This window comes from Thunnus albacares, chromosome 23 (assembly GCF_914725855.1).
Source record: "Thunnus albacares chromosome 23, fThuAlb1.1, whole genome shotgun sequence".
Lineage (NCBI taxonomy): Eukaryota > Metazoa > Chordata > Actinopteri > Scombriformes > Scombridae > Thunnus > Thunnus albacares.
The window spans coordinates 24,443,385-24,470,556 of record NC_058128.1 but is presented as its reverse complement, the minus strand read 5'-3'; the positions used below and the strand labels follow the sequence as shown (position 1 = coordinate 24,470,556).

At 40.9% G+C, this 27,172-nt stretch overlaps 3 protein-coding genes and 1 long non-coding RNA gene across 14 annotated transcripts in view; 2 read left to right on the top strand and 2 right to left on the bottom strand.

Moving 5' to 3' along the window:
• Positions 1–7,892, bottom strand: part of LOC122975408 (protein bicaudal D homolog 1-like) — a 64,768-nt gene extending 56,876 nt beyond the window's left edge. For 2 of the 3 annotated variants that reach the window (XM_044343835.1, XM_044343836.1), the window contains exon 1: positions 7,063–7,892. In XM_044343835.1, coding sequence (XP_044199770.1) covers positions 7,063–7,281 — 219 coding nt within the window. In that variant the 5' untranslated portion in view covers positions 7,282–7,892. The remainder of the gene's footprint in view (positions 1–7,062) is intronic. The other variant, XM_044343837.1, reaches the window with a different exon arrangement.
• Positions 7,893–9,786: 1,894 nt separating this feature from the next.
• On the top strand, positions 9,787–16,822 carry LOC122974840 (serine/threonine kinase receptor associated protein). The gene is made up of 9 exons (XM_044342850.1): positions 9,787–10,229; positions 10,690–10,825; positions 12,519–12,600; positions 12,738–12,810; positions 13,048–13,147; positions 13,257–13,394; positions 13,803–13,939; positions 14,128–14,277; positions 16,064–16,822. Exons 1-9 carry the CDS (start codon positions 10,118–10,120, stop codon positions 16,123–16,125), a joined length of 990 nt encoding a protein of 329 aa, XP_044198785.1. The 5' UTR covers positions 9,787–10,117; the 3' UTR covers positions 16,126–16,822.
• On the bottom strand, positions 16,427–18,479 carry LOC122974841. The gene is made up of 2 exons (XR_006400448.1): positions 18,396–18,479; positions 16,427–16,902 (listed from the first exon to the last, which is right to left on the bottom strand). It is a non-coding gene; the product is annotated as an uncharacterized LOC122974841 (long non-coding RNA).
• The window catches only part of tmpoa (thymopoietin a), a 25,867-nt gene continuing 15,639 nt past the window's right edge, over positions 16,945–27,172 (top strand). Inside the window, exon 1 of one of the 9 annotated variants that reach the window (XM_044342845.1) lies at positions 16,945–18,939. In XM_044342845.1, the coding sequence (XP_044198780.1) occupies positions 18,697–18,939 (243 nt within the window). In that variant the 5' untranslated portion in view covers positions 16,945–18,696. The remainder of the gene's footprint in view (positions 18,940–27,172) is intronic. The other 8 variants (XM_044342840.1, XM_044342841.1, XM_044342842.1 and 5 more) reach the window with 8 other exon arrangements.

Here is a 27,172-nt window from a genome sequence, read left to right as displayed (position 1 = left end):
TTGGATTCATGGTCAACGGCAAGAGATTAACAAGAGTCCCACCAAAGCAACAACTACCAAGGCTTGAAGCTGAAACCAATGCTGAAGTACCTGCAGAGCCACTGACGGCTGCTAGATGTTCCAACTGACTCCCATTCAAAAAGCCTCAACTTCTTTCTAGAAAACTAAGTCAATCATTTTTTTCAATGACTTATTATATTCAGGCCCTCTAATAAGTGTGCTGGTGGTCATTCTGGGAATTATTGCTCCGTTAATAAGATTTGAAGACTTATAGTAGCTTTGATGGCTGCAACATGTGTGTAGATTGAAAGCCGTGATTGGCAGTTGGTTCACCTGCTGCTCTCCTCGGCTCTGGGACTTGCGCTGAGTCAGACTATTGTCGTAATGTTTCACTAAGTTTAATGTGACTTGATTATGATACCTGTCCTGTTAACACAATTTAGCTAAAGTAGCTAACATTAGCCCAAGTTCGCATCACTTGGTGTTCCCAGTAAGCTAGTATTAGCTGTAACTGTGTTTCCAGAGTGTGAAAGGCGACACCCAGCACTCCTTATTTGGAAGCTCCAAATGGAAAAGATGGTGTCAATGATGAGCTGCAACTCTGGGCTTCAAACTGGCTTCATTGAAACCAACAGGTGACATCACACCTTGCTACGTCTGTCTTGATATACAGGCTATAGTCCCACCATAGTTACCTACAGCATACTTTTTAATTTATAGTGTAGTGTCAGATTTCTCCATTTGATATCAACATCATTACACAAATCTATCATATGTGATCAGGTGTTTATATTCTCCATAATAACTGCGTTTACATTCTGTCATTCACTTTGTGATGAGGGTGGAAGGTCCACCTTGTTTCATTACTGAGTTTGAAAGTATTCATGTATGATTCACTGTGATAGAGAGTGGGGGTTGTGAGCAGAAATGGCTTCACTAGGTGTGTGTTACTAAAAAGAAGAATATTTTTTCAACTTGTTCATGTTGTATTAACTCTCAACAATCTCCACATCATGCAACATCAGAAAAAAATGATTAATTACAGTTCTTGCCCCTACGTCGTATAGCTGCCATAGCCCTGAAGCCTGACGAGTAATCCAATTTTTGCTGCAGCATACGTCAGCTACAGCATAACCTACAGCATAGTGTTGAAGCCTACACACATAGCTGTGGATGCTATGATGTAACCCCTTAACGCAAAATTATAAATAAAATTTAAGCAATGAGGAAGGCGCAGCAGCTGCTGAAATTCATGAGACTTTTTTTTTTTAAAGGTACTCGTGGGCAAAAATCAAATGTGCAAGTGCCAGTTTAATTCAAGCAGTGGTTTCAATGAACAAGGTTTTGCTTTTCCTTCTGCATGTAACGTTGATCCATTACAGACAAGCAAGAGAAAAGACTGGTTTGTGTCAGTCCACAAACTTGTCTGCATCATTAATCGAAAATATCGAAAGCGTTGTATTGACCATTTCACTTTTGAAGAAGCTGCAGTTTTGTTCACCGGGGGAAGCTGTCCGTCAAACAAGCTGCTGTGCATAGTTACTTGCATCTTGGAGAAACTTCTTCAGTGTATTTAAAACAAGTTGAAAAATGCTGAAAAAAGATGATGGTGTAGACACACAGAATGTGTATTTTTTTAGCTTTTATAGGTAATAAAGCTGCTGTATGCTTTCCCATGTAATACCATTCAGCATTTCTTCCAATTCATTCTCAATGAGGGATGACATGACAGATGAGAAAGGAGACAGTGACTCAGGAAACAGTCACATGGCTTAACTTTAAAGGTGTTTGTCTTTCTGAGAAACTAATAACCTAATTTAGCAAGGTTTATTCTTCCCACATCAGCGTGACCATTTTCCCCGAGCAGCACGTCTTGCGACAGAGAGGATCAATAGCTGTCCAATGAACTGAAATGAGCTGAAATGAGAGGTATTGAGTTAGCGGGGCTGAAATGGAGACTAGATGAAGACAATGTGTGTATAGATGGGTTCAGCCCGTGGGAGAGTTTATAGAAAGTGAAGATGAAGGATGAAAATGGTTAAGGACAGAGAGAATCTTCTGAAAATTAAATTTTGCTCTGGGCGTCTTGTATTAGACCAAGGTGACCTCACTAACAACTCACATTATGAGGACGCAAAAGCAACAACAGCCTTATCTTAAAGTTCAAATGTCATGTTATATTATTACAACATACGTATCTGCTCTGTGAATCACAATTCCTGTGTTCTCCTTTGAGGAAAAATCAGGAACTAAAGGATAGATTTATTTTATTATTTGACAGAATACTGTTAGTTCTCTGTCTATGTAGATAGAGACCTTATCTCTGTATAGATAATCAAACATTTTCATAAAGCAATAACATGGTGTTAGGCAGGGCAGACAGTCACACTGAGCCTGATAGTATCCTGCTACACAACACAAGAGCCACAGACTGAACAACAATGCACATTCACTTTCCTGTCTCCTTCTTATCTAACTTACAAACATAGACACACATCTTGTCCTGTACCTTACTTATTGAACGAGCCACCAAACAAACATTCACCAAGGAAAAGTGTACTGCTAGCGTCAGTTAGCAGACTAGATAGCTCATTAGCTGCTCATCTGCAGCACATTAAATAGGATGTAAATATACCTGCAAAAGTCACTTCGGACCCGTTAGATGTTGGTGTGGTTCGTACTTTTCAACACCACTGCTTGTCCACTGCATTTTCTTGCCAAAGTTGCTACAGTGTTTGTTATTTGACAGATTTGTGTTTTTGTCTGAACTCTAGTCAAGAATCTCTGCTTGAGGCTAGCAGCTTCAGGCTACATTAGCTGCTAGTAGCATAACACAGCCAGATCTTAAACTGCATCACTTTTAATTCTTTTTCAACTGTCTGTCGTGAGGCTGATAATGTTATAGGAGTGCAATGCTAAATCTCTGGAGTACTCTTTTATGTCAGTAAACTAACGGGTGGTCATTACAGGAACTGCAACCCCTGCACAGGCTCCAACATTCAGCCATGGTGCAGACTGCTTAGTGTGAATGAATAGTTTGACTGGTGGTATCTGGTTTTATGTTGTTTTCATAGAAACTAGGAATAGCCTTAGTAAAATGTGTTGACAGAGTCTCTGTTATTGTGGATAATCCACAGAACTGACTCTGTTTCTTGAAAGAAAAGTTACTGTTTATTTTTTCTCAGAAATCTCAGACAGAGACAGATATCTCAAAAAGAAAACTATCTGCATGGCTAGATACAATTAGGGGTAAGAGAGGTAGGTTGTTATTAAAGATGTAGTGAACTGACCTTTAACAATTACATTATGTCACTCACTGAACCCCCAGCTGCTCCAGCTGAGCTGCCAAGAAGCCAACAGTGCAGTACTATGGTCGCACTGGGAAGCTTCCAAAAGTGAGTGTGTTCAAGCTTCACTTCCCTGGCTGGTATTTACTCCCACAGGCCACTGGTGTCATTAACAAAGTGTCCTTGTCTGTTTAAATAACTGTTAAAAATAACATACTGTTGACACGTCATATTCATGAACTGGTTCTGTTGTCTGCTTCCTCTACGCCTCAATGCCATTTACACACACACACGCAGACACGACCTTCAGGATGTAACTGCACAGTCAGCTTCTGAGTTCAACCCCAATCTGTATTACAGATAACAAACTGGTGGATTAGTGTTGCCAGACATTACCCTACATGCTGGAAAATTCTGTTGCATATCGATCAGAAAAATGAGTTGATTGCAGGTCAGTCTGGCGTTGCTCATTAGCTGACATTGATTATCAGACTCAGTGGAGGTAAATCACCTCCTGAGGCCAGGGGGTGAAACAGAATACATGAACACAATCATCAGAAATTGTGCTATATATTTGGAAAAGATATATTTGAATGATGGTGGAGGTTTGACGAACTAGAAGTCGTAATTTTAGTGTTAAAACAAGAGTCTGCCCTACTGGAAACACAAACTGACTGGGAAACAAACTTTGACACAACACCAACCTGTATTATTAACTAGCCAACATTTAACAAGCAGCTTGTATGCCCTCATGGTTTCTTCAATCCATCTAACATACACATATAGTTTAAAAGTTCTTGAAGTCTTTTCCCTCATCAAACTGAAAACACACTGTATGTTTGAAGACCATAGACTGTAAAAAACATATGAACATAGTCACCTATTGGTTTGTGGAATGCTGTTTTAATGCCTGGAGTTTAGCGATTTGGAGCCAGAAGTGACCATATTTGGACAAGAGGGTGGAGCTGACCCTAGCGCTAGCTACTGGCTTGGTTAGCACAGTTCATTTACAATGCTAATGTTCGCTAGCAAAAAACAGGCCTAAAATCATTAAAACTATGTTCTGACCAGAAAAACTGAACAGCCAACTCCTTAGAGGGTCTTTTAGTGCAACCAAACGCTGAACAAGACTTTTGTAGATGACCAGAATGTTGCAATTAACTTTCATGAACTGAAAACACACTGTGAAATAGTGCGATGCCTATACTCTGTGAATCTGGGGTCACACCATGGTTACGTTATCTTATCAACGTTGTTGCCATGATAGCAACTTGTCAATCACAAGGTAGCCTTTATCGTGTATTTTACTCTAAATATGACCATAATTTAAGCGATTGAGACCATAAACTCATTAGGAAAGTGTTTACTGAGGTAATAAATCAAGTGAGAAGTAGGGTCATTTTCTCGTAGACTTCCACACAATCAGACTTCTTTTTGCAACCAGTGGAGTCTCCCCCTGCTCATTAGAAAGAATGCAGGTTTAAGGTACTTCCGCGTTGGCTTCACTTTTCAGACCGGGAGCTACCCACTTCTTGAAGACAAATCTCACCTTTGTGTGGTTTGACCGCATTTGTGCCACATTCTGATGTGCCAAGCCAGGCTCATTACTGCCCTCTGTGGTAAATGGATGATGGTGATGATGAAACATCCACTGTAAAACGGTTGGTAAGAAACAGTAGTTCGTATTTTTTCCCACATCAGCCACAAGAGGCAGCAATAAGCCTACGAGTAGCAGACAATGAGTAGCAGACAGCAGCTTCCCTAAACTTTTCAACACTCTCTCAAACTAGTCTCCTAAGTCACAAGACCTATGTCTTATCATTTAAATTTAGTAAGTCCGACTAAGTCTCACAATTATAACTGTGGCTATTGATGTTTGGGACAATATCTATCTCTTATGACTCAGTAAGGCAAAATGAAAACCATAGTTGTGACTTAAAACTTAAAGGGTCACTCCATCAAGTTATGTTGTTAAAAGGTGTGCTACTCAGCCTGTGGAAACAGTTGTATGATGCTTCTGTGGCTCTTTTTTAAAGGAAACCTATGTTACAAACTGGGGGCGTAGAATTTGAAAGACGTGTTATTACCAGGCAGTAGTGGTGTAATGGAACATAGTTGATCCATGATCTGTACAGATCGCCCCCCACGATTTGGCACGCATGTGAACCGCGGAGTAAAATTGAATGTCTCATTGGAGACCAAGTAAACAAACTGCTGTAAGGACAAGTCATGGACAGACAGCATGTTGATAACAGGGATTTTGAAGTGCAATGACCGAACCAGCATCTAACGGGTCCATAGTGACATCTGCAGGTATATTTATACCTGCTCAATGTGCTGCAGCTGAGCAGCTAATTGGCTAACTAGCTGCTAACTGACGTTAGCGGTGCACTTTTCCCTGGTGAATGTTTGTTTGGGGGGTCGTTCAACAAGCTAAGCTGCAGGACAAGACGTGTTCATATTTATAAGTTATCATCGAGTTTTGATGAAGTTTCATTCACTACCATGAGGACAGTATCATGCCTCATATTGCAATTTAATTCAACAATTGAGCTTTGAATATTTTATATATTTTAAGATTTTATTTAAACATTGGACAGCTTAAATATTGTTTTCATTTAAGACCAAGGGCAAAAGTTCCTTGCTGTAAGTGTTTTACAGAATATATGGAGAGCAAAGTTTTCTTTTTCTTTTTTTTTCTTTTTGCTGATCTGAAAAATTATCTGATCCATGACTCAAATCCGTGATACAATCCGAACCGTGATGTTTGTGATCCATTGCACCCCTACCAGGCAGAGAAGTAGGGCTGCAACTAACGATGATTTTCATTGTAATAGTGATTGATTAGTGATTGATCGATTAATTGTTTAGTCTATGAAATATCAAAAAGTAATGAAAAAACATCCATTAATTTCCCAAAGCCCAAAATAACGTCTTAAAATATCTTGTTTTGTCCAAACAACAGTCCAAATTTCAGAGATATTCAGTTTATAATGATATATAACAGAGAGAAGCATTAAAATTCCTCACATTTGAACAAGAAGCAGAGGATTTTTGGTGTTTTTCGCTTGAAGAATCACTGACATGATTATTCAATTCATTCAAATCATTGCAGATTATTTTTCTATCGATCTAAATCGTTTCAGCTCTACAGAGACGATCGAAGAAGAGACTCCACTGAGTTGCATCATGGGAAAGGTATGATCATACCTTTTTGGAGACTAAAAGTCAGGATAGCTCAGCCTCTGCTGCTTCGATTTTGATTATTCTTTAATTAATCTGTTTCTCAAGTCCCTATAACTTTATAAAAGTGCTGCAGTAAATTGCTGGTGAGTCCCTTTAAGAATGTTAATTTGATCGTTTAGGGCATTTTCCTGGCGGGAACGATCTTCCATAGACAGAAAAATATTTGACAAGTCATAGGCGACAACCCTCTTGAGCCTACTGGTCACAATCCATGTTATCTGGGCCTCTGTTGTTAGGTGTTCAGCAGGTGTAACAAAAGGTAATGAAGCGAATTAGAGCCCCCAGAGCCATAAGTAATCAAAATTAGTTGATTTATTCATATTAATAATAAATCAGCTTAAATCTCTTACAAATCTTTTTTTTTCTTTAACTTGTAGTCTTCTATGCCTGAAGAGTGCAAGTGTAGTGTAACATCAGACTATTTGTGTAGCCTAACGAATTCTTCCTCCGAGGAGAAATGACTTATGAAATGGGTCATAACTAATAATCTAATGCTTTACTTTGTGAGTAATGAACCATACGAGCTCACCTCCTGCAGCTGCTCCAGCTCCAGCCTCAGCGCCTCCTGCTCGGCCTCCAGGTCGGCATACTGCTGCTTCAGGCTCTGGTTCTCCTCTAGGACCACTAACCCGCACTCCGCCGCCCGGATCTTCTCGCGGTTGGCCTCCGCCAGCTCCCGGTTCAGGCGCTCCACCTCGGCCCGGCACTGCTCCACCGTGTCCCCGTATCCTGCTCCACCGGCAGCCATCGCCCCTCTCTCCCTCCCTCTGCCCTCTCCTCCCTGCGTCGGATGAGCAGAGAGCCCCGCCGGAGGGGGAAACAGCTGAGGTAGACAACAAACCCCCACCGCCTCCCCTCCGAGGACTCACACTGCTGTTTCAAATCTCATGTAATAAAGGACAATAAACATCCGCGAATATCCTCAAAGCTCTGTCATCATCTCCAGAGAAAGTCATCTTGTGCCTGTGATGCTCTGAGTGATGCAGCCTCTCATCATCCGCTGCCCGCATCCTTTTCCCCTCCCTCTGTTTTTCTGCTTATTCACCGGCTTCAGGTCGCCATCTCTGCCTGCAGCCGTGAAGCAAGGCACACTCCCCGCTCTCTGTCATCCTGCCGCAGGCTCACAGGTTTTGGATCCTCAATGAGAGGAATACAGCTCTGCCTCACCATCACACAGAATAACAGAGGCGACATGCGCCCGACGATCACACAGCACTACAGAGAAGTTTCTCTGCAGTTATAATGCCTACATCATTCTCCTACTCTGTTGGCAGGTTACTAATATAATAATACTGTATAGACTAATAATAATAATAATAATAATAATAATAATAATAATAATAATAATAATAATAATGCTTATCCATGAGTAGCCTATCCAAAAGGAGACATTAGAAGGATGCAAACATCAAAAAGCGAAGAAAACACTATTTCTTAAAGAGGAATTAGTGGTGCAGTCATTCAAAAAGCACAAAAGAGGTGCTTATTCACGTCTATAAAAGTTATAATATTCTGGTATTCTTTCTGAGAAATTTAGGATATGGGTGCCCGAACAAATAACATTTTTATACTTAATATTTTATCTCTATAATATTGTATCACTTTGCAATAGAAAGCTACCATCCCTACAGTGAGATGCATTTCATTATTATATTTTATGGTATCTTTATAAACAGCATTTTGAGAGAGAACACGGAAGAGGAAAACCTACCACTACCAACAGTTTATTGTGTAAATCAAATATGGTTTATTCGAGTATTTGGAGAACGTATGAGTCTCCTGCAGGGGGCAGCAGTATACCAGTGCTGCGTTTCTCCTCAGGTGGAGCACTAGAAGAAGTCGGTGTCAAGCTTTCAAAATAAAAGCGCCAATAGATTTCTATTGCACTGCATATTCATAGATAAAGCTTATATTAACAGTAAGTGTCATATAAATAATGGAATATGCTATACGGTATTGTGCAAATGGCTTAGGTGGTTTGGAAAAAAAGAACCACTGGAAATAAAAAAATGAACGTTTTGAAAAATACTGCAGGTCTGTCTGTAACTGTGTTATTGTCTACCAAGCTTTTTATTAGCTGTAACTTTACTAAAAGTGTAATTTTGCATGACCTGAAGTAATCAACATTAAATGAATAAATAATTTATTTTAAAATAAATAATCAGATGAATTGTAAAAGATAAAATACATAATATAACTATGAAATTGTGAAATAATCCCAAATTTCTGCATTTTTTCAGGTAATCTTTATTGTATTCCAATTTTAAAAATATCTTTTTTTTCCCGAAGTCAGTTTTTAATGTATTTTTTTCCTCAAAGATTGTTTTATTTCATAATGTGAAATAATTTCACAATGACATAAATTTCATCACAAAATCAATCAGTCAAGACAAACAGGGCAGTGCCACTCATGTTGTTTAGCTCACTGTTCATACTGCAAAGCAAATGTCAGACATAGTACTACCCTGCATGCTTGTTTAAAAAACACTATTCCGAAATCAAAACTGCTGGAATGAAACAAAAATAAGCAGCAATTAATTCTGTTATTGTGAAAAGAAGCAGGATGTAATAACATTTTATTATGATGAATGGATTATTCCACAATTTCCTGCAAATATATTTTGTGTTTACTCATATGATTAGTTTTTCATATTATTATTTATTTAAAGTCCCCCTCCACTCAAAAATATGTTTTTCTTCTTGTTAATACAGTTGGATGTTTGAGCTTCACTGTGCAGAATGATGTATGTACAGAATTTGTTTTTACATCCATCTGCTGAAAGCAGAAAGTTTCTCTGTGCTCATTGAAAATCTGATTTTAAGGGGTGGGCCTATGAGCATGATTTATGACATCACAACTAGTTTCGAGCCAATTCTGGTCCATATTCAATTTACACCAGTGTGATGTAGAAACTTGAAGCCTCCAGTGCACATACACTGAGAATGGACTTTACAGTGAAGTAGGAGACTATTATGGGTGTCTAAAATGTAATTACAGATAGGGGTGTGATTCGATTAAATAGAGAAACATTTTCCATGTGAATTGGCCATGGCCTCTCTCTCTCCAGTTCATCAGACACACATTATTGTTCCAAGCAGAGTATTGTATATGTCTTGGTGCATGTGTGGAGGGGATCTTTGGTGCTGACATTTAAAACGTCTCTGAATCCATAGGCTTACGTTTGTTTTAGTAATAGCTTTTATTCTGAAAATAAATTTACCGGATGTGATACCCCCTGCTCGCGGAACGCTGGCTTATATCGCGTCAGCGGGAGTTGCTGCCTTGCACGTTGCTAGTTAGTTACAATGTTGTAGCTATTAGCACGATAGCCATTCCTTAGCTGGGAGGAAGACCCGCCGTTTAGTTTGACAAACATACAACAGAGTTAATTCTGACTCATTCACAACCAAACCAACCACCAACTGTCGGCCAACTGAAATTACTCAACAAATTTCCAGCAAGCTCGTTGTGTTGTCTTTCATTTAGCTCGCTAGCCTACCCAGCCAGCTAGCTAGCCACTAGCGTTGTACCCGGTGTTACCGTCTCCTCCCGTGCGAATCGTCTCCTGCCCGGCTGGAGGATCATGGCAATGAGACAGACTCCCCTCACCTGCTCCGGGCACACCCGGCCTGTGGTGGACCTCGCCTTCAGTGGAATCACTCCCTATGGCTACTTCCTCATCAGCGCCTGCAAAGGTGAGTCCATGAAGCATATAGGGTTTATTAAATGGATGAAAAAGGTCTTAACGTCTAACGTTAGACATTCAAAGCGGTTAACGTACAAGAAGTAAATCCAGACGGGTAAGGTTGTAACTACTTTACTCAGAATCCTGTCTGCTTTGTGTAACAAAGACCTTTAATTTTCATGTGTCAGTTGGTTTTATTGTAATATTCGGTGCCACATTTTTTTAATCGACTGTCATTGTTTTGTCTTTTAAATTAGTCACTCAATGTTTGAATGAAATGGTTTTCTGGGAAGTCTTGAATTTGGCTCCCTGAAAGCAGCTTTCTCAAAGCTAAATCACACCTCTTCAAAGTGAGGCAGTCTGAGACACCTGTTGACTGCAGTATCCACATGTTTTGTCACAGCTGTCATCTGCTGGTACACAGTCTGGATATGATAGATTTGAACCCTCTATACTTTCCTTTTTTTCAGATGGCAAGCCCATGTTGCGCCAGGGAGACACAGGGGACTGGATAGGAACGTTTCTGGGTCACAAAGGCGCTGTCTGGGGAGCCACTCTGAACACAGACGCCACCAAGGCAGCCACAGCTGCAGCTGACTTCACAGCGTGAGTGGAGAGTCCAGTCTTGTATGGGGCTAAAACACTCCTGCCTACATGCATGTCTGGAAAAAGATGTCTAATAATACACTCATCCGGGATACAGCTCTCTCTCTCCAAAGACATGCAAAGACACATCCATGTGAACTGTTAGAGTTTTAGTAAAACACAAAGTTTGCATGTGATGTGGTCAATACTCACATTTCCACCTAAACCCTTCCTATTAAATATATAGATTTTACATAATTTTCATAATTAATGTCAATTATAACAAAGTGATTAGTGGGTTATCCAGCTATTGTTGGGCTTAACTCATGTTTTTCAGCATCACAAAGTTGGATCACTTATAACTGGTAACCATGGTAACTTATACTGCACAGCTCAGCTGCTCCAGACCAGAGCTGATTAGAATCAGATCAAAATGTGGAAACTGACCAATCAGATCTCTGGAAAAATGGATCCTACAGTATCCTGACATGGATCAAGTACTGAGTTTACAATTAAGTGTCTAATAATAAAGAGCAGTAGAGAGTTTTAGATTAGTAGAATCACTTTGCTCACCATGGTAATCATGCCAAAGATCAAATAAAGGTTTTTCCATTTTGTGTTAAAAACAGGACAAACAGGGAATATAACCTACCGTACTAACAGACTGAGTAATCAATGTATTTTCATATTAATAACTGCGCCCAATTTCTTTTATTCCAGGCAGGATTCCTGTCCAGGTAGTCATTATTAGTGTAAAATATAAAGTTGGTGTTCACTAGCAGAATAACATCACACTGATTGCCCTTATGTCCTGCATTTATATAGAGCCTCTCTAGTCTTCTGACCACTCAAAGCACTTTACATTACATGCCAACATTCACCCGTTCACACACACATTCACACACTGATGGCACAGCCTGTGGGAGCAATTTGAGGTTCAGTATCTTGTCCAAGGACACTTTGACATGCGGTCTGGAGGAGTCGGGGATCGTCCGATCAGTGGACGCCCTGTTCTACCTCCTGAGCCACAGCCAGTCATATAAGAGGACAAAACGTATGCAATTAAACAAAAATGATCAACTAAATAAAGGGGTATGGACACCATGGCTGGTGCAACAGGCCCCATGTCCGGGTGCAGCAACACCATTTGCATCTCCTGATGGTCCACCAGCGCTGGTGTTATGTTTTATCTTTTTAACGACAGCATTTCCTCTTAAAAGACCAAAACCAACAACAGACATGACATTCTGTGTAGCCGCTTGTCTGTCCAAAAACTGAAAAACACATGAAAGAGCTGTACCATGTCATTGTGATCAACATGAGAGAGGGAACCTAAAGACCTGTCTTCTCACTGTGGTGGCAGCTGCTCTCTAGCAGTGAGAAGGAAATCATGATATGAAGGAAGTTCTGTTACACGCTGATTCATTTTAAAACTTCTTTTGCAATTGAACGTTCATCTGTATGGCGTAATTAATGTGCATCGTCAGAACCAGCCCGGCTTCTCAGTAAGCAACACTAAGTACAGTTCAGCAGAGCGTTAGATCTGGCATTAATAATCAGTCATTGGATTTAGATTTTTGCCATTGTTTGGATTCCTGTATTGTGTTTTGTGTATTTGCTTCTAAAGATGCTTGTTGCTTTGCTTTTTTTTGCTTTCAAACATACATGCAAAGACTGATATTATTAATGAAAAGATGACCGCTGTGCTTTTCAGAAAGGTGTGGGATGCAGTGAGTGGAGACGAGGTCCTCACACTGGCACACAAACACATCGTCAAGACTGTCACCTTTACTCAGGTCAGTGCAGCGTCTGAATGTGGAGGAAGTGTTCAAATCCTGTACAAATGCTATATGCATTGATGAATGTGATGATGATGATGATATTGGGATGTTTCTGAAACTGTTATTGTCTCTCATTTACTTGTGCCTCTCAGGACAGCAACTGTCTGTTGACCGGAGGAAACGACAAGCTCCTGCGCATCTATGATCTCAGCAACCCTGAAGCAGGTGAGCGAGCACGTCAGGAAACGTGTTCATGCAAAGATACATTAGATTTATTTTGAAGGGTTGAACATGCTTCTTTTTTGGGGGGGTTTCTTTATCATTTCCTGTAAGTTCTGCTCTTGTCAGAGCAACACTGACCCCTACTGGAGACATATCTCATTTAAAAACATGTGAAAAACAGACAGTTTTAGTCAGTAATAAAAACATGTCATTGACCGTTACATGTTTGTGTCTCTTCAGCACCACAGGAGATTGCAGGTCACACCTCAGCCATCAAGAAAGCCCTGTGGTGCAACAACGACAAGCAGATCCTCTCCGCTGCCGACGACAAAACCATACGGTCAGTGAAAGTGCTGCTCATGGTTTTACTACTTCATCTCATCATCCTGCCAATCAAGCACATTAATGTTGTAGCCTGTGTGTGTGTGTGTGTGTGTGTGTGTGTCCAGGCTGTGGGACAGGACCTCCATGGAGGAGGTGAAGACGCTGGCGTTCGACACATCAGTGAGCAGCATGGAGTATGTGGCTGACGGAGAGATTCTCGTGATCACATACGGAAAGACGATCGCTTTCTACAATGCTCTGAGGTACACCACAGTCTGACACACACCCTTTAACACACCCACACTAATGGGAATACAATGGTATTCTGTCCACACTATGTTTCCAAGATCCACATTTCCACATATTAGAACAGTTAAATCTCTTATCTTTTTCTTCTTTTGGTTGTCAATCAACAAAATAATGCATCACAGTCAAGGAGTGTGGCTGAATGAATAGAACGTAGACTTCTTGTTATCGTAGCAGTGCTGCTACGTGGAAACAAACAGCTGAGTCTGTTATGGTTGATAATCCAAAGCTCTCTTTCCATCTACAACTTGAGACTGGTGAATTTAAATGGATCCACTCTGAATAGAGTAAGAGACTGCTGCTGTAGACGTGATGCTTCTCCACAGTGACATAAACTGTTGATGTAACTTTGTTCACATTTCCAGCCTGGACCTGATCAAGACTGTGGAGGCCCCAGCTCCCATCAACTCAGCCTCCCTCCACCCAGAGAAGGACTTCTTTGTCGCTGGTGGAGAAGACTTCAAGCTTTACAAATTTGACTACAGCACCAAGGAGGAGCTGGGTGAGGAGCACTGATGAACTTTTACTCCAGATGTTTTAATGATTAAGTCAAAATCCAAAACAAAGTTCATTTAAAAGATTAAACAAAACATATGTAAAGACTAGGATAGGTAAAACAGGATGTCCAAATGTCAAGTCACATTTTTTTACAAGTCCACCTAACACTGTTGCTGTTCTTCCTGTCTGTAGAGTCCTATAAGGGTCACTTTGGTCCAGTGCACTGTGTACGCTTCAGCCCTGATGGTGAGCTGTACGCCAGCGGCTCTGAGGACGGCACGCTGCGACTGTGGCAGACAGCGGTGGGGAAAACCTACGGCCTGTGGAAGTGTGTCCTTCCCGGTAAGTCTCCAACTTCACTAGTTTAGTGCTTAAATAGTAGTTTAATGCTTTAAATAACAGACCACCTGTATGGAAGTCATTGAGGAAAAACTCCAACTTCTCAAGAAGTTCAAATATCAATATGTGATTGCACTTCTTCTAATGTCCTGGTGGCAGTGATTGATATTGTTTCATTATTACTCCAGAGATTTAGTGTTGTACTTCTATAAGGTTGTGGAGACAGAGACAGATTAAAAACCAGACCTGCCAACCTGTACACATTTTGACATCAAAGTACGCTGGTATAATTTGTCACTCTTAACTACACAAAAAGCTGCTGATGTCTGAGTTCAGTTGTGCACATGCAGTACTCAAGTCTAACAGTAGGAGGCAGCAGCATCTAGTCTGCTGAAAAGCAAAAGAAGAAGAAGAGTTCGACCAATCATAGCACCAGATTCATTCCCCCTGCCTTCACCCAAATATCAAGCGGGGATGAATCAAGATGACAAATGCATGATGTCATTTTAAGAGACTCTAATCATCATCAACATGACATGGATTTTATCCCTGTTGTTCCTCCTCCTCACTCCAGCTGCTTCTTTTAACTCCTTTGCAGATGTAAACGGACTGAGGTGGATGTGGAAAGTTGAAATTGTGAATTGAGTTAATTTAAGTTAAGGCAGACCTGCCAACCTCAGGAAAATATTTAATGTTAATAACGTTAGCATAATGTTATGTCATTTTCAAGCTGGTGTGCTTGTTCACCAGGCATTTAAGTATGTCGTAGATTGTTAAACCTGACTTTTCTTAGTGTGTATTCATAACTTAAACCTGTAACAGTAATGAGAGGAGCAGATCATGGCACAATGGGGGGGGGGGGGGTGCCGTAGAAATAACTCTGCCTAGAAAGTTAGCAGGAGGTGCACACGTGTATGTAGAAGGCAGAATGGGCCTGTGGCCTGCTAGGTAGGTGTGTGTTCAAATTAGCTGAAAATCATATTTTCAAAAATCAAATTGGCTTAAACATTGATTATGGTGGAGGTGTGTATAATGTAAACTGTATAAATGCAGCAGTAGTGGGAGGTGAGTGTGTAGCCTGAGTGAAACTGTCTTCCTTGGTCATCTGTGTTTATGCAGGTGAAAGACGAATGGACAAACAAGCATAAATGAGCAACTAACAGTGTTGGCATCAGCACATATTTTTGTAAACAAGCTGTTCTTGGTATCAAGAATTATCATATCTGTGTCTGTTTGACTGCTGCATCTATGCAAATTAAGTACAATAATTCATTGTGAGAACAACAGTGATTTGCATCTGACACATCCAGGTCACTGAAGTAAAACTCATAAAATTCATCCAGGGTTGGCAAGTGTGAGTGTTGACAATGGAAGCCTCCTCTTAAAGGCAAAGTTTGTTTCTTTTACCTGTGAAGGTCCACGTGATGTATTAAGTTTGTCAGCTGTTCATGTGACGTTTGTGTGGACAACCAGGACTGTATGCACCTAGATACACTGACTGCACATGTGTGGACATTGTACAGACACCCATGTAGTATGTACATCTACATGTGCCCTTTTTTTGGGGGATATCAGGGATGTGAGGCTGTAGGACATATTTTTTTGGAAGATGTTTGCTTAACTGACATCTGTCATGTTATCATGTTTAACCTTGTTAGTTGCTACATGGTTATCCCATCTTAACTGTACATCAGTGGATTTGTGCAGCAGCAATATCGTGGCATTTCCAAATACCGGGATGATTCTTCTAATTCTACCTTTTCTCTTTTTGTTTTGCGTTACTCCTCAGACGACTTGGGGACAGAGAACTCTGAGCAGCTGTACCCCTCGACCCCTGAGATCAAAGCCTGAGGACAGAGCGCTGCTGTTTGGGAAAACTGGATGAGAAGGAAAAGAGACGAGCGGAGGGGTGTTCCAGCGTGTTCTATCAGGCCCCCAGCAAGGAGCAGAGTCCAGAGCATCTCCATCTATCAGGAACTGATGTGGATATTATGACTGGCCTGTCTGTCATAGAGCAACCATCTTACACACATACACACACACACAGACACAGATTTCTGCAGTCACATGGACAGTGTGGGCTGCAGAGTAAAGCAGTAGAGCCGTGAGTGTCATCGCTGCCTGCTTTCTCTCTGATCAGCCCAGTCCTCTATGTCTGCTTCAACTTATTTTAAATTCACAATCCCCTAAACCACATGATGCTAAGATCAGTTTTGGTTTCATAATTAATGTATTTAATGAGCTGGACCAATGCCTTTTTGTTTTCAGTTCAGTTACAAGAATACTGGAGGTTGTTGCACAGTTTGTGCTAAAGATGAGGTGCTTTCATTTCTTCAGAAACATTTGAATATTCACAGTTGTTGTACTGGTTGAGTATAAAAAGTTAAATGTCCAAATAAAAGTAAATATTGTTTTGTGACAAAGTGGAAAGGGAAGAAATGTCACTGGGGTTTTTTTTCCATTTTGGTTTCTGTGTCATTATTTGTGTCCAGTGATTTAAATAAACAAATGCATTACTGTTTTATTTCAGTTATGCACAAAAAGCAAAGCACATTGTTGTTGGTCGTCTTAATTCTTCTCTGTTGTCACATGTGCCAGATGGGGTTATGTAATCATTTCATATCAAATCTGTAATATGCAAACAAAAGCACTTCTTTATAACAACATAAAGCAAATACATTTAAAATCATAGCACCACCGTGAACATGTTCACTCATATTATTCATTGTCTTGCTGCTTTTTCTTTTTCTGCTTTATGCAATGATCAGTTACATATGTTCAGTGTCAAGTGATAAATATATAGAATCAATGATACATACACATTAAAAACATTCAATTATGAAATACTTATAAAATTGTCTAAAATAATACATGGTATAAATAAATCAATGCACTAGCAATAATAAGGAAACAGTTGATCATCATATGACTGTATGTTTACTGTTTGTCATTACTGTAACAGTCCTCATGTACAAATGAATTCTATCAAACTAAAATCAGGAAACATGGAAAATGTATGGATATGAAATTTACCAATTACAATCAAAAGATGAACAATGAATAGTTTTATTTTTGTGTCTGTCCATTTACACGATCCATCTCACAGAATTAGACAACAATGAAACCTAAATATTTCATATTCATATTTGGTTATTAAATCTTCAGGTACAATCATTGCAGTGTCTGGTTCTGTTGAAAATAAATTCCTTTATGTTGTTCCAAAACTTCCCCAGAAACACCTGCTGTTACTGCCTCTGGCTCTAGTTTACAAACTGTGCATTAATCATCGATGTCAGGAAATTTGGAAATGATTTTTTTACAGGGGAAAATGTTGTGTTGGGTTTAAGATGAACTTCCCCGACCTTGTTTGAAATACAGAACTGAAGGTGTAAAACCAGCTCTGATGCAAACTGTTAATTCCAGAGGATTTTTTCTTTGGGTGAAACTTTATTGCGGTTACTGAAGTTCTTTCTACGTTTGTGCATTTTAGATCAACTTTGAAACCGGGCTCACATGTCAATGTGAATAGACTTAGTTACAGAAATAATTACTTGTATTTTACTGGAAAAGATCTCATTTTGAGAAAATCTTCACTAAAGAGATTACATCAAACATTTCGGTCCGATTTTCGTAATAAATGCTCTTATTCTTATTGAATGCTCTTATATTGTAATGTTAGTGTTGTTCACCTTGTGTGGTGAAAAACTGTGAATATAATAATTTCTACGACAATAAAGCCTGTTGATAGAACTTTGAAAGCTTTACTAGCAATTTGGGAAGACTAATCGCATCCCATCAGAAGCTGTAAACTACTTTATCTTTTGTTATGTGGTTTAAAAATTCCATAATGATTTTTTTCAACCATTAGATCTTAAATATGCTGATCAAATAAACAAAGTGTAACATTTCTATGGTGTTTTTTAAATGAACCTTTCTGTAAGCGGTGATTTAAAAACACTGACTGAGAAGCGTGTCTCAAAGTTGTGACGTGCGGTTCATTTTCAATAGTTGCATGTTTGTCCCACCAATAAGAAAAGCTTTTCAAACCACGTGTGACCAATAGCCGCCCGCCTCTACAGTTAGTCACGTCCGGTCCGGGTCATCCCCCGATGCACGTTTACCTGAACAGTCACTCAGCAGCTGCTATTTTCATTTCTCCTTTCTTCTGCGTAGAGGAGGAAGCGAGAGCAACGACAGCGACTCATATTCGTCCTCTTTTTTATTGCTTCTTTTCCCTTTGAGGCACACTCCTTTCCTCCGTAGTCAGTATTTTGCTTTGCGAGTTAATTCCGGTAAGAGGCGCTGGTTAGCCGCTCCGCTCAGACCAAACCTCCCCTGATTTTATAGCATTTCTTCCCTTCAGCGTAAGCTAGCTAACGTACCCCGGCGACTGTAAATCTGTCCCTCCATCCGCACGCCGACATGCCGGAGTATCTGGAAGACCCGTCTTCGCTCACCAAGGACAAGCTGAAGAGCGAGCTGCTGGCCCACAACGTGGAGCTTCCGAGCGGCAACCCGACCAAGGACGTGTACGTGCAGCTGTATCTGAAGAACCTGACTGCTCAGAACAAGCAGCGTGTTACGGCCGCGACTCTGGACGCCTTTTCCAGCGATGAGGAGCTGCCGCCGCCCGTCGTCTCCAGCAGAAGTCGCTCCTCCGGCAGAGTGAGTTTAGTCCCAGTTAGTTCCAGCACTTCTTTTATTTGCAGGATCTTACGTGGTTCCGAAGCAGGGTGGTCCAAGTTTCAGCAACTTGACTTAAAAGTTTAGTTTCTTTGTGTCTGGACCATCACGAACATGTAGCTTAAACACACCACATTAATTCTGCTACTAATCAGCATCTGCTGATTACTTTTTAATTAATTAATTATCTGTAAAGCAGAGATATAATAAAAATGCCCATAGAGTTATCAGATGCTTTAAACTACTTATAATCCCTGACTAACATGCAGTAAACTAGTCAATCAATTAGGCTATCTATTGTGTATTCAATATACATCTGCTCATCCTCTACCAGATGTTTTTTATCAGGGGCCCCCACCCAAAAAAAAAAAATCTCAGTTGTTTTCTTCACCAGGGCAGAGGGATATGTTAATATATGCTTTCAGTGGTCACCATTCATTTTCTCCCTCAAGCAGATCATTTTAAAATTTACTGTCATTAATGTGACGCGGGCACCGTCTCTATATCCTCCCCGAGACCCCCCTGCTGGTTCACGGACTCTAGTTTGATATCCTTTTGCTTTTAGATTTAAAAGCCTCGTCAATCGGTGGCCAAACCCTGTTCAGCCCACAAACCGGATTATTTCAGCTTTCACTTCCCCTCCAAAAAGTTCCCGCTTTCTCCAGCTCTAGCCTGTTGGAGGAGTGTTTTCACTGCTGCTGATAATAACAAAACTACAGCTGCTGCAGATTTCTCAACTGATACAACCAGCTGCTTATCTGTTGGCATATCTGAAGCCTAGACCGGGTGGAGTTTCTCTCCTGTCTGTTCATCTGTGGCTCTTTGACATGATAATTAAATCAGTTTGTGTTTTTGGGAGCATTTTGAGTTGATAAATGGAGTTGTTGCTGCTTTACTTGTTTTTACATGAGATTAAATCACAATCACACCCAGATACAGACACTGTGAAAGCACTGATGAAGAGGCTGATGGCTGTTTGTCATGAATGAATGAATGAATGAAGTATCTGTTGTTGGAGTGAGAGTCTCATCTACAAGTTCAGGACTTTAACTGTTGTTCTGTTGAACGTGGGCATCAGTTTCTCTGCAGTCCTCTGTTCTTTTATTATAATGATGATAATAATAATAATAATAATGATAGTAATAATAATAATAATAATTAATAGAGTTATGAATCCCCTCCAGCCACAGACTGCCTGCATACTTCATGCTTGTTTCCTGCTGACTGTGTGTAGAGGATTGAACTTTACTGTACAGATGACATCAGGTTGACAGAGGTTTTTTGTCATTCAAGTTTCTTTTTGTTTACTTTATTGTAAATAAAGTCAACAAATCAAAATGGATCATGGCAGGATCAGTCAAGCACACGACTGGTCAATAAATGAAGTTGATTGATAGAAAATGAATTGGTTAATTTTGCCAATTAATCATTGAAGTCAGTGTCAAGTCTACACTCCAAACATTCTCTGCTGTCAGTCTATTATTATATGATAATAAACTGAATATCTTTGAGTTAGAGCCACAACCATTAGTCCATCAATCAGTTAGTTGACAACTATTAAATTAATCACCAACCATTTTGATAATAGATTAATTGTTCTGAGTCTTTTTTTTTTTTTAAGAAAAAGTCCAAATTCTCTGATTCCAGCGTCTTAAATGTGAATATTTTCTGGTTTCTTTAGTCTCTATGACAGTAAACTGAATATCTTTGTGTTGTGGACAAAACAAGACATCATTTTCAACATTTTTCACCATTTTCTGACATTTTTAAGGACCAAACAACTAATAGATTAATCAAGAAAATAATTGTCAGATTAATGGACAATGAAAATAACAGTTAGTTGCAGCTCTTTGGACTGTTGGACGTACAAAACAAGAAATCCAGAGACGTCACTTTGAACTCTGGGAAACTGTGATTAAAAATGAATAGTTTCATTATAATCTATAGATTAAAAGATCATCCAAACAATTGTTAGTCCTGCATCAGATGTCTGGTCAGATCCTTATTCTTTCATCAGATACTTCCTGATCTTCAGCTAGTTTTAGTCTCTTTACAGCAGCTCGGGTATCTGCACAAGAATCCAAATATTTCAAACAGTTTCACTCTCAGAAATTTGTGAGTTCTGCACGAGTCCAATGTTGCAAACCCGCACCTGCAAGTGGCTCAGTAGTGAAACCAACCCGTTACCATTAAACACACACACTCACTCGCTTTAAAGTGCTTTATTTTTACTTGTTGCGCAATCATAATGTGCGTCTCTGCAAGAAGGGCAGAGCTGCACATTCACTGACACTCACACATGCCAGAGCACACACACACACACACACACACACACACACACACACACACACAGATATGCAGTCATAGATACTGCAGCGGTTTCTCTCTCATAACATACAATTAAAAATAATTGCATACTAATTTTATAATGAATGCTCACTTGTGTGCCTTTTAACAGTGTGCAACAGACTCTGAAGAGTCATAGTGATCCACTGAGCTCTACACTAAAAAAAAAACCAACAACAACAACTGGCAGCTGATTAAAATATGAGCTCATTTAGGTGTTAAAAATACTGCAAATCATTTAGATTTCTTTATGTTAGGACTGTGTCAGAGGTCAGCAGAGACTCAGAACAGAGAACAGAGTTTTCATATATGACAGGGTGGGAATGTCAGGGTGTGTTACAGTGTGGATGTGGATTTAGAGTCAAGACAAGTGTGAAGCAGGAGCTGTCTGGGCTTGTTTTAGAGGGTGGTCTGGACATGATGTTTGAATGAAGGATGTGAGCAAAACAAAGGCGATGACTGACTGAAAAACGACATGTCAAACAGCTTTTTACGGCTGCGCGTGGGAGGTGACGCTACGCCGTTTTGTGAGTACAGGTGGTTCGCTGCATATTTCCTACATCAGAGAGGATTTATATTCACGCTCTCTCTCCTCTCTGAGCTCACGGTCGACTTTATTCACAGATCTCAGGTAAAGGTCAGCTGACTTGTTTGTTTTGCCGTGTAGCAGCACAGCAGCTCTTTGTGTGTGTGGTGAAGATGATCAATCTTTCATGAGTGTTTTTTTAGATGCTGAATAAACGCCGAGAGGGGAAGTTGTTCAGGGGGCTGACATCACAAGTCAGACGGGTCCCACCAGTTGGTCAGGCACTGATTCCTGTGTGTGTGTGTGTGTGTGTGTGTCTCATAAAGGGAACTAAATTGTGAAGTATGTGATATCAGGTGAAGGTATAAAGGTGTAGTATGGTGAATGCTGGGAGCTGAACTGATCCTCACTGTGTTTAAACAGCAGCTTTACCTCATCTTAACATGGTGGCTTCTAGAATGTGATCTTCATGTGAAATACATCAACCAAACCACATAGTGCTGATTTTTTCCAAAGTTTAAATTCTACTCAGTCACATGCTGAAGAAGTTATGTTGTAACCTCAGTTAAAGGACAGTTCTGTTTGAAACCAACAGTCAGGAGCCCACATGAACATTAAACATGCTGTAATCATTCCTCCTGTTCATACTGACCATTACAAGATCCCTTCATAATGACCTCACACAATCCACAGTCCTCCTTCTCTGCACAAATGTATTTAAAAGTTCATCTGAAGCTAATATGAAGCTTCAAGTAGATCTCTTTCAACGTTCCAGTCTTTTTGTTACTATACTTCCACCTGCAGCTCAACACTGTCTGAGGAAACACAAAGAGGGAATTTGATGCTAAAAAGACTGTAAATGTGTCAGATATCCACTTGATATGACTAACTCAGACTGCTGAAGACTCATAGAAGCTTCACAGAGACTTTTAAATGACTGTGTGGCTCCATCACTTATATTGAAAGCACATTTGAAGGATCTTTTAATATCCAGTATGAACAGGAGGAATGATTACAGGCAGGAAAACCTCTCTCACTGTTCATATGAACACCTGACTGCTGGTTTAAGACTTGAAACATTGTGAACCTGCCCTTTAGTTATTCCAGATAATCATAAATTGACCTAAATATGACTTGTTTCCTTATGAACCAGAGGTAACTGTTTCATTCAGTTTGAAGGACTTCATCACCCAGAAGTCACTAAGGTGTTAGCCAAGTACATATTCCACTAGCTAAGGAAAAACCTTCAGGTTCAGCTACTGTTGACCAGTCCTTTATACTTCTTGTATGTGGAAGACAAATTGCCAGCAGCCGTGCCATGTGAGTAAACAAACAAACCAACCATTTGTAAAGTCAGAGTGATGAACTTGTGCTCATTGTGATGTAAGGTGATAGCAGTGTGTTTGAACCTCACGCAGCAGTCAGGGCTGAACGGCTGCTGCTGTTATCTTATTGGGTTTGGCTTCTTCATTGAGGAAATACTTTTCTCAGGAAAAGGAATCCGTGGTTAGACTGTCACCACGTGTCTGTGTGTGTGTGTGTGTGTGTGTGTGTGTGTGTGTGTGGAGAAAAGTCAAGCTTGTGGAAAGACGCAGCTCGTGTGTAATTAGTGTGTGCTTACGGTTCTGTGGTCTTGTAGCGTTGAGCTTGTTTGTCTTGTGAAACTCACATGTCTGACTGATTATAGTGTGCAGGTAAAAGCTGGAGGTGGGTGCGCAGCACAGAAACACATTCCTCACATTGTTGAAATAGTTTGCTGAAGTCTCCGAGGCTTTTCAAAGAAAACCTTTAAGGCTCAAATACTTTCTGTCGTGCTTGGAGAGTTTTCGCTCTTTTTTTACACAGCTGTGTTGATGAGATTTAGGAGAATTAGCGGTACAGTTAGAAGAATAAACACCTAGCAGAGTAAATAACGGCCGACCACACACATACTCCGTTGTTACTCAGCCAGGCAAAACAAGAAAACAAAAAAGCGTCTCCAGCGAGTGGAGAGTTACATCATCAGCCACACGTCCTGGCATGTCTCAGCCTCACACTACTCTGCTTTAGTAAGCAGTTGTAAAGGAAAGTGTGACAGCGTTTCGTAGTGAGTTTACTCCACAGAGCCGTGAGCTCAGGGCTCAGTTATGCCTTTAAAGGCCAGGGTGTGGTCTGCCCTCCTCTTCCTCTTCCTCCTCCTCCTCCTCCTCCTCTTCTCCCGCGCTCCTCGCTCAGACCGCTGTGATTATGAAACAGCCTGGCTCACATCCAGACCAAACCCTGCCCAGGGCCCGCTGAAGGCCAGACGCATAGTAAGACAACCTCTCTCTCTCTGTCTCTCTCTCTCTCTCTCTCTCTCTCTCTCTCATTTATTACATGCTGTGAACCACGGCAGCACCTCACCGCTGAAGTCGAGCATATCGTCTCTTTGCATTCCTCACATTTTCCGTTGATTTGCCGCCAGCTGAATGAGCTGCAGCAGAGTCTCTGAGTCCCAGATGTTCATTTAAAGCTCACGGTCACTTTGAGACCTTTTTTATGCGGTGAAGCAAAGAATCCCAATAAGCAGTTTTTTAGTTTGGTGTTTTTGTGGGAAGGTGCTGCTCCACCTTCACACACTCTGCTTCAGCTCAGTCTTAACAGCAGAGAGTCTGTACTGACATCACAACAGCTAGCTGCAGGCTGTAATATGCTTCTCATTGTCACTACATCTGTTTCTGTATGCATACATTCCACAGACATGCACTGCCTCACCCACTAAGAGCACACTGTTTGCTTATTACATCTACATGTGTTTGTGTGCACCAGAAGAAGCTGCACGTTTTCACAAATACATTAACTGGATACTTTTTAAAGGGGAATTTTCCATATAACGTGTATTGGGGAGTACTGTTGCAGTATGTGGAAAAAGTAGTTTAAAGTCTCCAGAGGGAGGTGTGCAAAGTCAGATAAATGACCTCAAGTGATGTCACTTGAGTCAGCGTGGGTTGGGGGCTGAGTGAGGTTAGGCTACAACTAGCATACTGGCACACACCCCGATCTGTACGGTCGAGTGAATCGAGTCGGGTTGCATCGTGGGTAATGTAGGCACAGCTTTTGACAAGGTGTGGAATAATGCTGTATCAATTTCAATCCTTTTCTTTAAAAAAAAAACTGTCCGTCTGAGTCAGACGTTGTTACAGGAGCGTCAGGCCGCGTTCAGACTGAATCAGGCGCTGTGGCGCTCCGCTGCAAGGTTGAGCGGAGGGGTGTGGGCGTGTTTATTTGCGCTCCAGAACGTAACCGCTGTGAAACAATCAGAAAATAACATTTTATTGATCTGATTCACCAGGTTGCTGGCTACCACTGCTCCCTCTCTTCATTCACTCTCTAGCTCGCTCCACCAGAGCTGCTCTCTCTCTTTTTTTTTTTCTCTCGTCTTTTTGAAAACGAGTCGGAAAGCCGACAGCAAAGTCTAACTTTACTTTTAACGTTATCAAACGAAGAGAAATGTCCTCCTCTCCTCCTAGTAACGTCTTTGTCCTCCTTCATGGCAGAGTGTACAGCTCCCATCAGTCTGATCGCTGGCTGTGATTGGCCACCTCAGCTTGACGTCGGGTTGAGTTTCTCCAGAAGTTGATTCTGGATTAAATCTCTCATTGCAGGCCGGTGCTGCACCGCTGCAGGCTAAAGCACTACATCCATTCACTGCCTGATATGATCTGAATACAAACTAATGCTTGATCGGTGGAGTGCTTTATTTTAATGTCACTTTCATTAAATGTGCACCAGTGAAAGAGCTACAAACACAATAATGGTAATATTTGTCCTTACTGCAGGCTTCAACAACAGAGTGTCAGCCATACTCAGAATGTGTTAAATATTTCAGCGTGAGAGAACAGAATAATATTTGTTTAGATGTGTTTTAAATAAAGAGAGAAGAGGCAGTGACTCGGGGAATAATATCTCTAATATTTTCAACTGTGTGTGTGTGTGTGTGTATTATAGTCTGTGTGCCTAGAAAATAAAAGCAAAACTATTGTGTAACCTCAGCTCACCTTCTGCTGGAATCAGTGAGCAGCGTTAGCTTGTGTGGAGTGAACGTATGGTCCCAGAGGGAATTGTCAATGTGAGGCCACATTCTGAAGGAAATGAAGTCCAAATGCCACATTCTTCAGTCGCCACATAATCTTAAGCCGTACCGGTGGGTGTGGTGTCGCAGGGTGACTGCTGGAGCCATATTTGGAGGTTAGAACCCCGTGAAACACCACGCAGACAGCAGGTGGAAACGACGTAGGTGCTAACGCTAGCTTAACACCACCTGCAGCCGCTTCACAATAAAAGCCTTCCACCAATGAGAGGACACTTCACTCCCTCACAGACTGAAAGAGGCAGACGGCGTCGGAGCTAGCGGACGATTCTGTTTTTTTAAGCTCCTAATTTACATACTCTGTTCTGATTGGCCGGTTGTGCTCTCACGTTGCCACTACACCGGCACACAAACAAAGGAGTTCACACAGCTGTACGCTGACCTGATGTTTGTTTTCTTCAATGTAGACATAAGATGTTTCATACATTTGCATCCCACAGCGGTATGCTCACATTGTGCTCCAGCGAAACATTACATGCATGCATGCTTTATCTACTCAGAGCCTCCTTTTTGGCTGTGATCCGAGGAGAAGAGGCCGCTGGCTTCAAACACAGTGTAATTTCCTGTAGGCTGGTGTGTGAGGGGACGGCTTCATCCCAGCAGGTTTGTTTACTATCAGTCATCAAACGCCTGCAGCATCTTTTTCATCCCCTCTCTCTCTCTCTGTCTCTCTCTCTCTCTCTCTGTCTCTCTCCCTGTCTCTCTCTCTAGTAGGAAATTGAAGGAATCTTCTCGAGATAGTCACCCGTGCGTGATTTGTAAGCGTGCGTGTGTATGAGACATGTGCCTCCGCATATCTCCTCATAGGTCATGCATGTGATGAAGCGGTTGTGGAATTTTTTTTTTTTTTTTTCTCAATGTTGAATCCACTCACTTTTTTTCCCACATTTTTCTAAGCAGCCAGTCAGTGATGCTCATTGATAGTAATCTGCTGTATAACGACCAACCTGATAAACAGGTTTCTGTAACTATCCGGATGCTCCACAAACACTTTTCCTCTGTTTGAAGTTAGTCGACTAAAGCAGAAGTTCACAGGAGGGTGTTTGGAGGTGAAACGGTGGGCAGGGTGGGATAGTTTGGACTTGAGTGTGAACTGAGCAGCTGTTGTGTCCCTGGCTGTTTTGTTTTTTTTTCCACATTGCTTGAAATTGGCATCATTCCAACATCCCCGGGAAGACAAAAAGCCTCAGAGGTGGACAGAAAGGTTCTGTTGGACCTGTGTAAGCAAGTGCAGA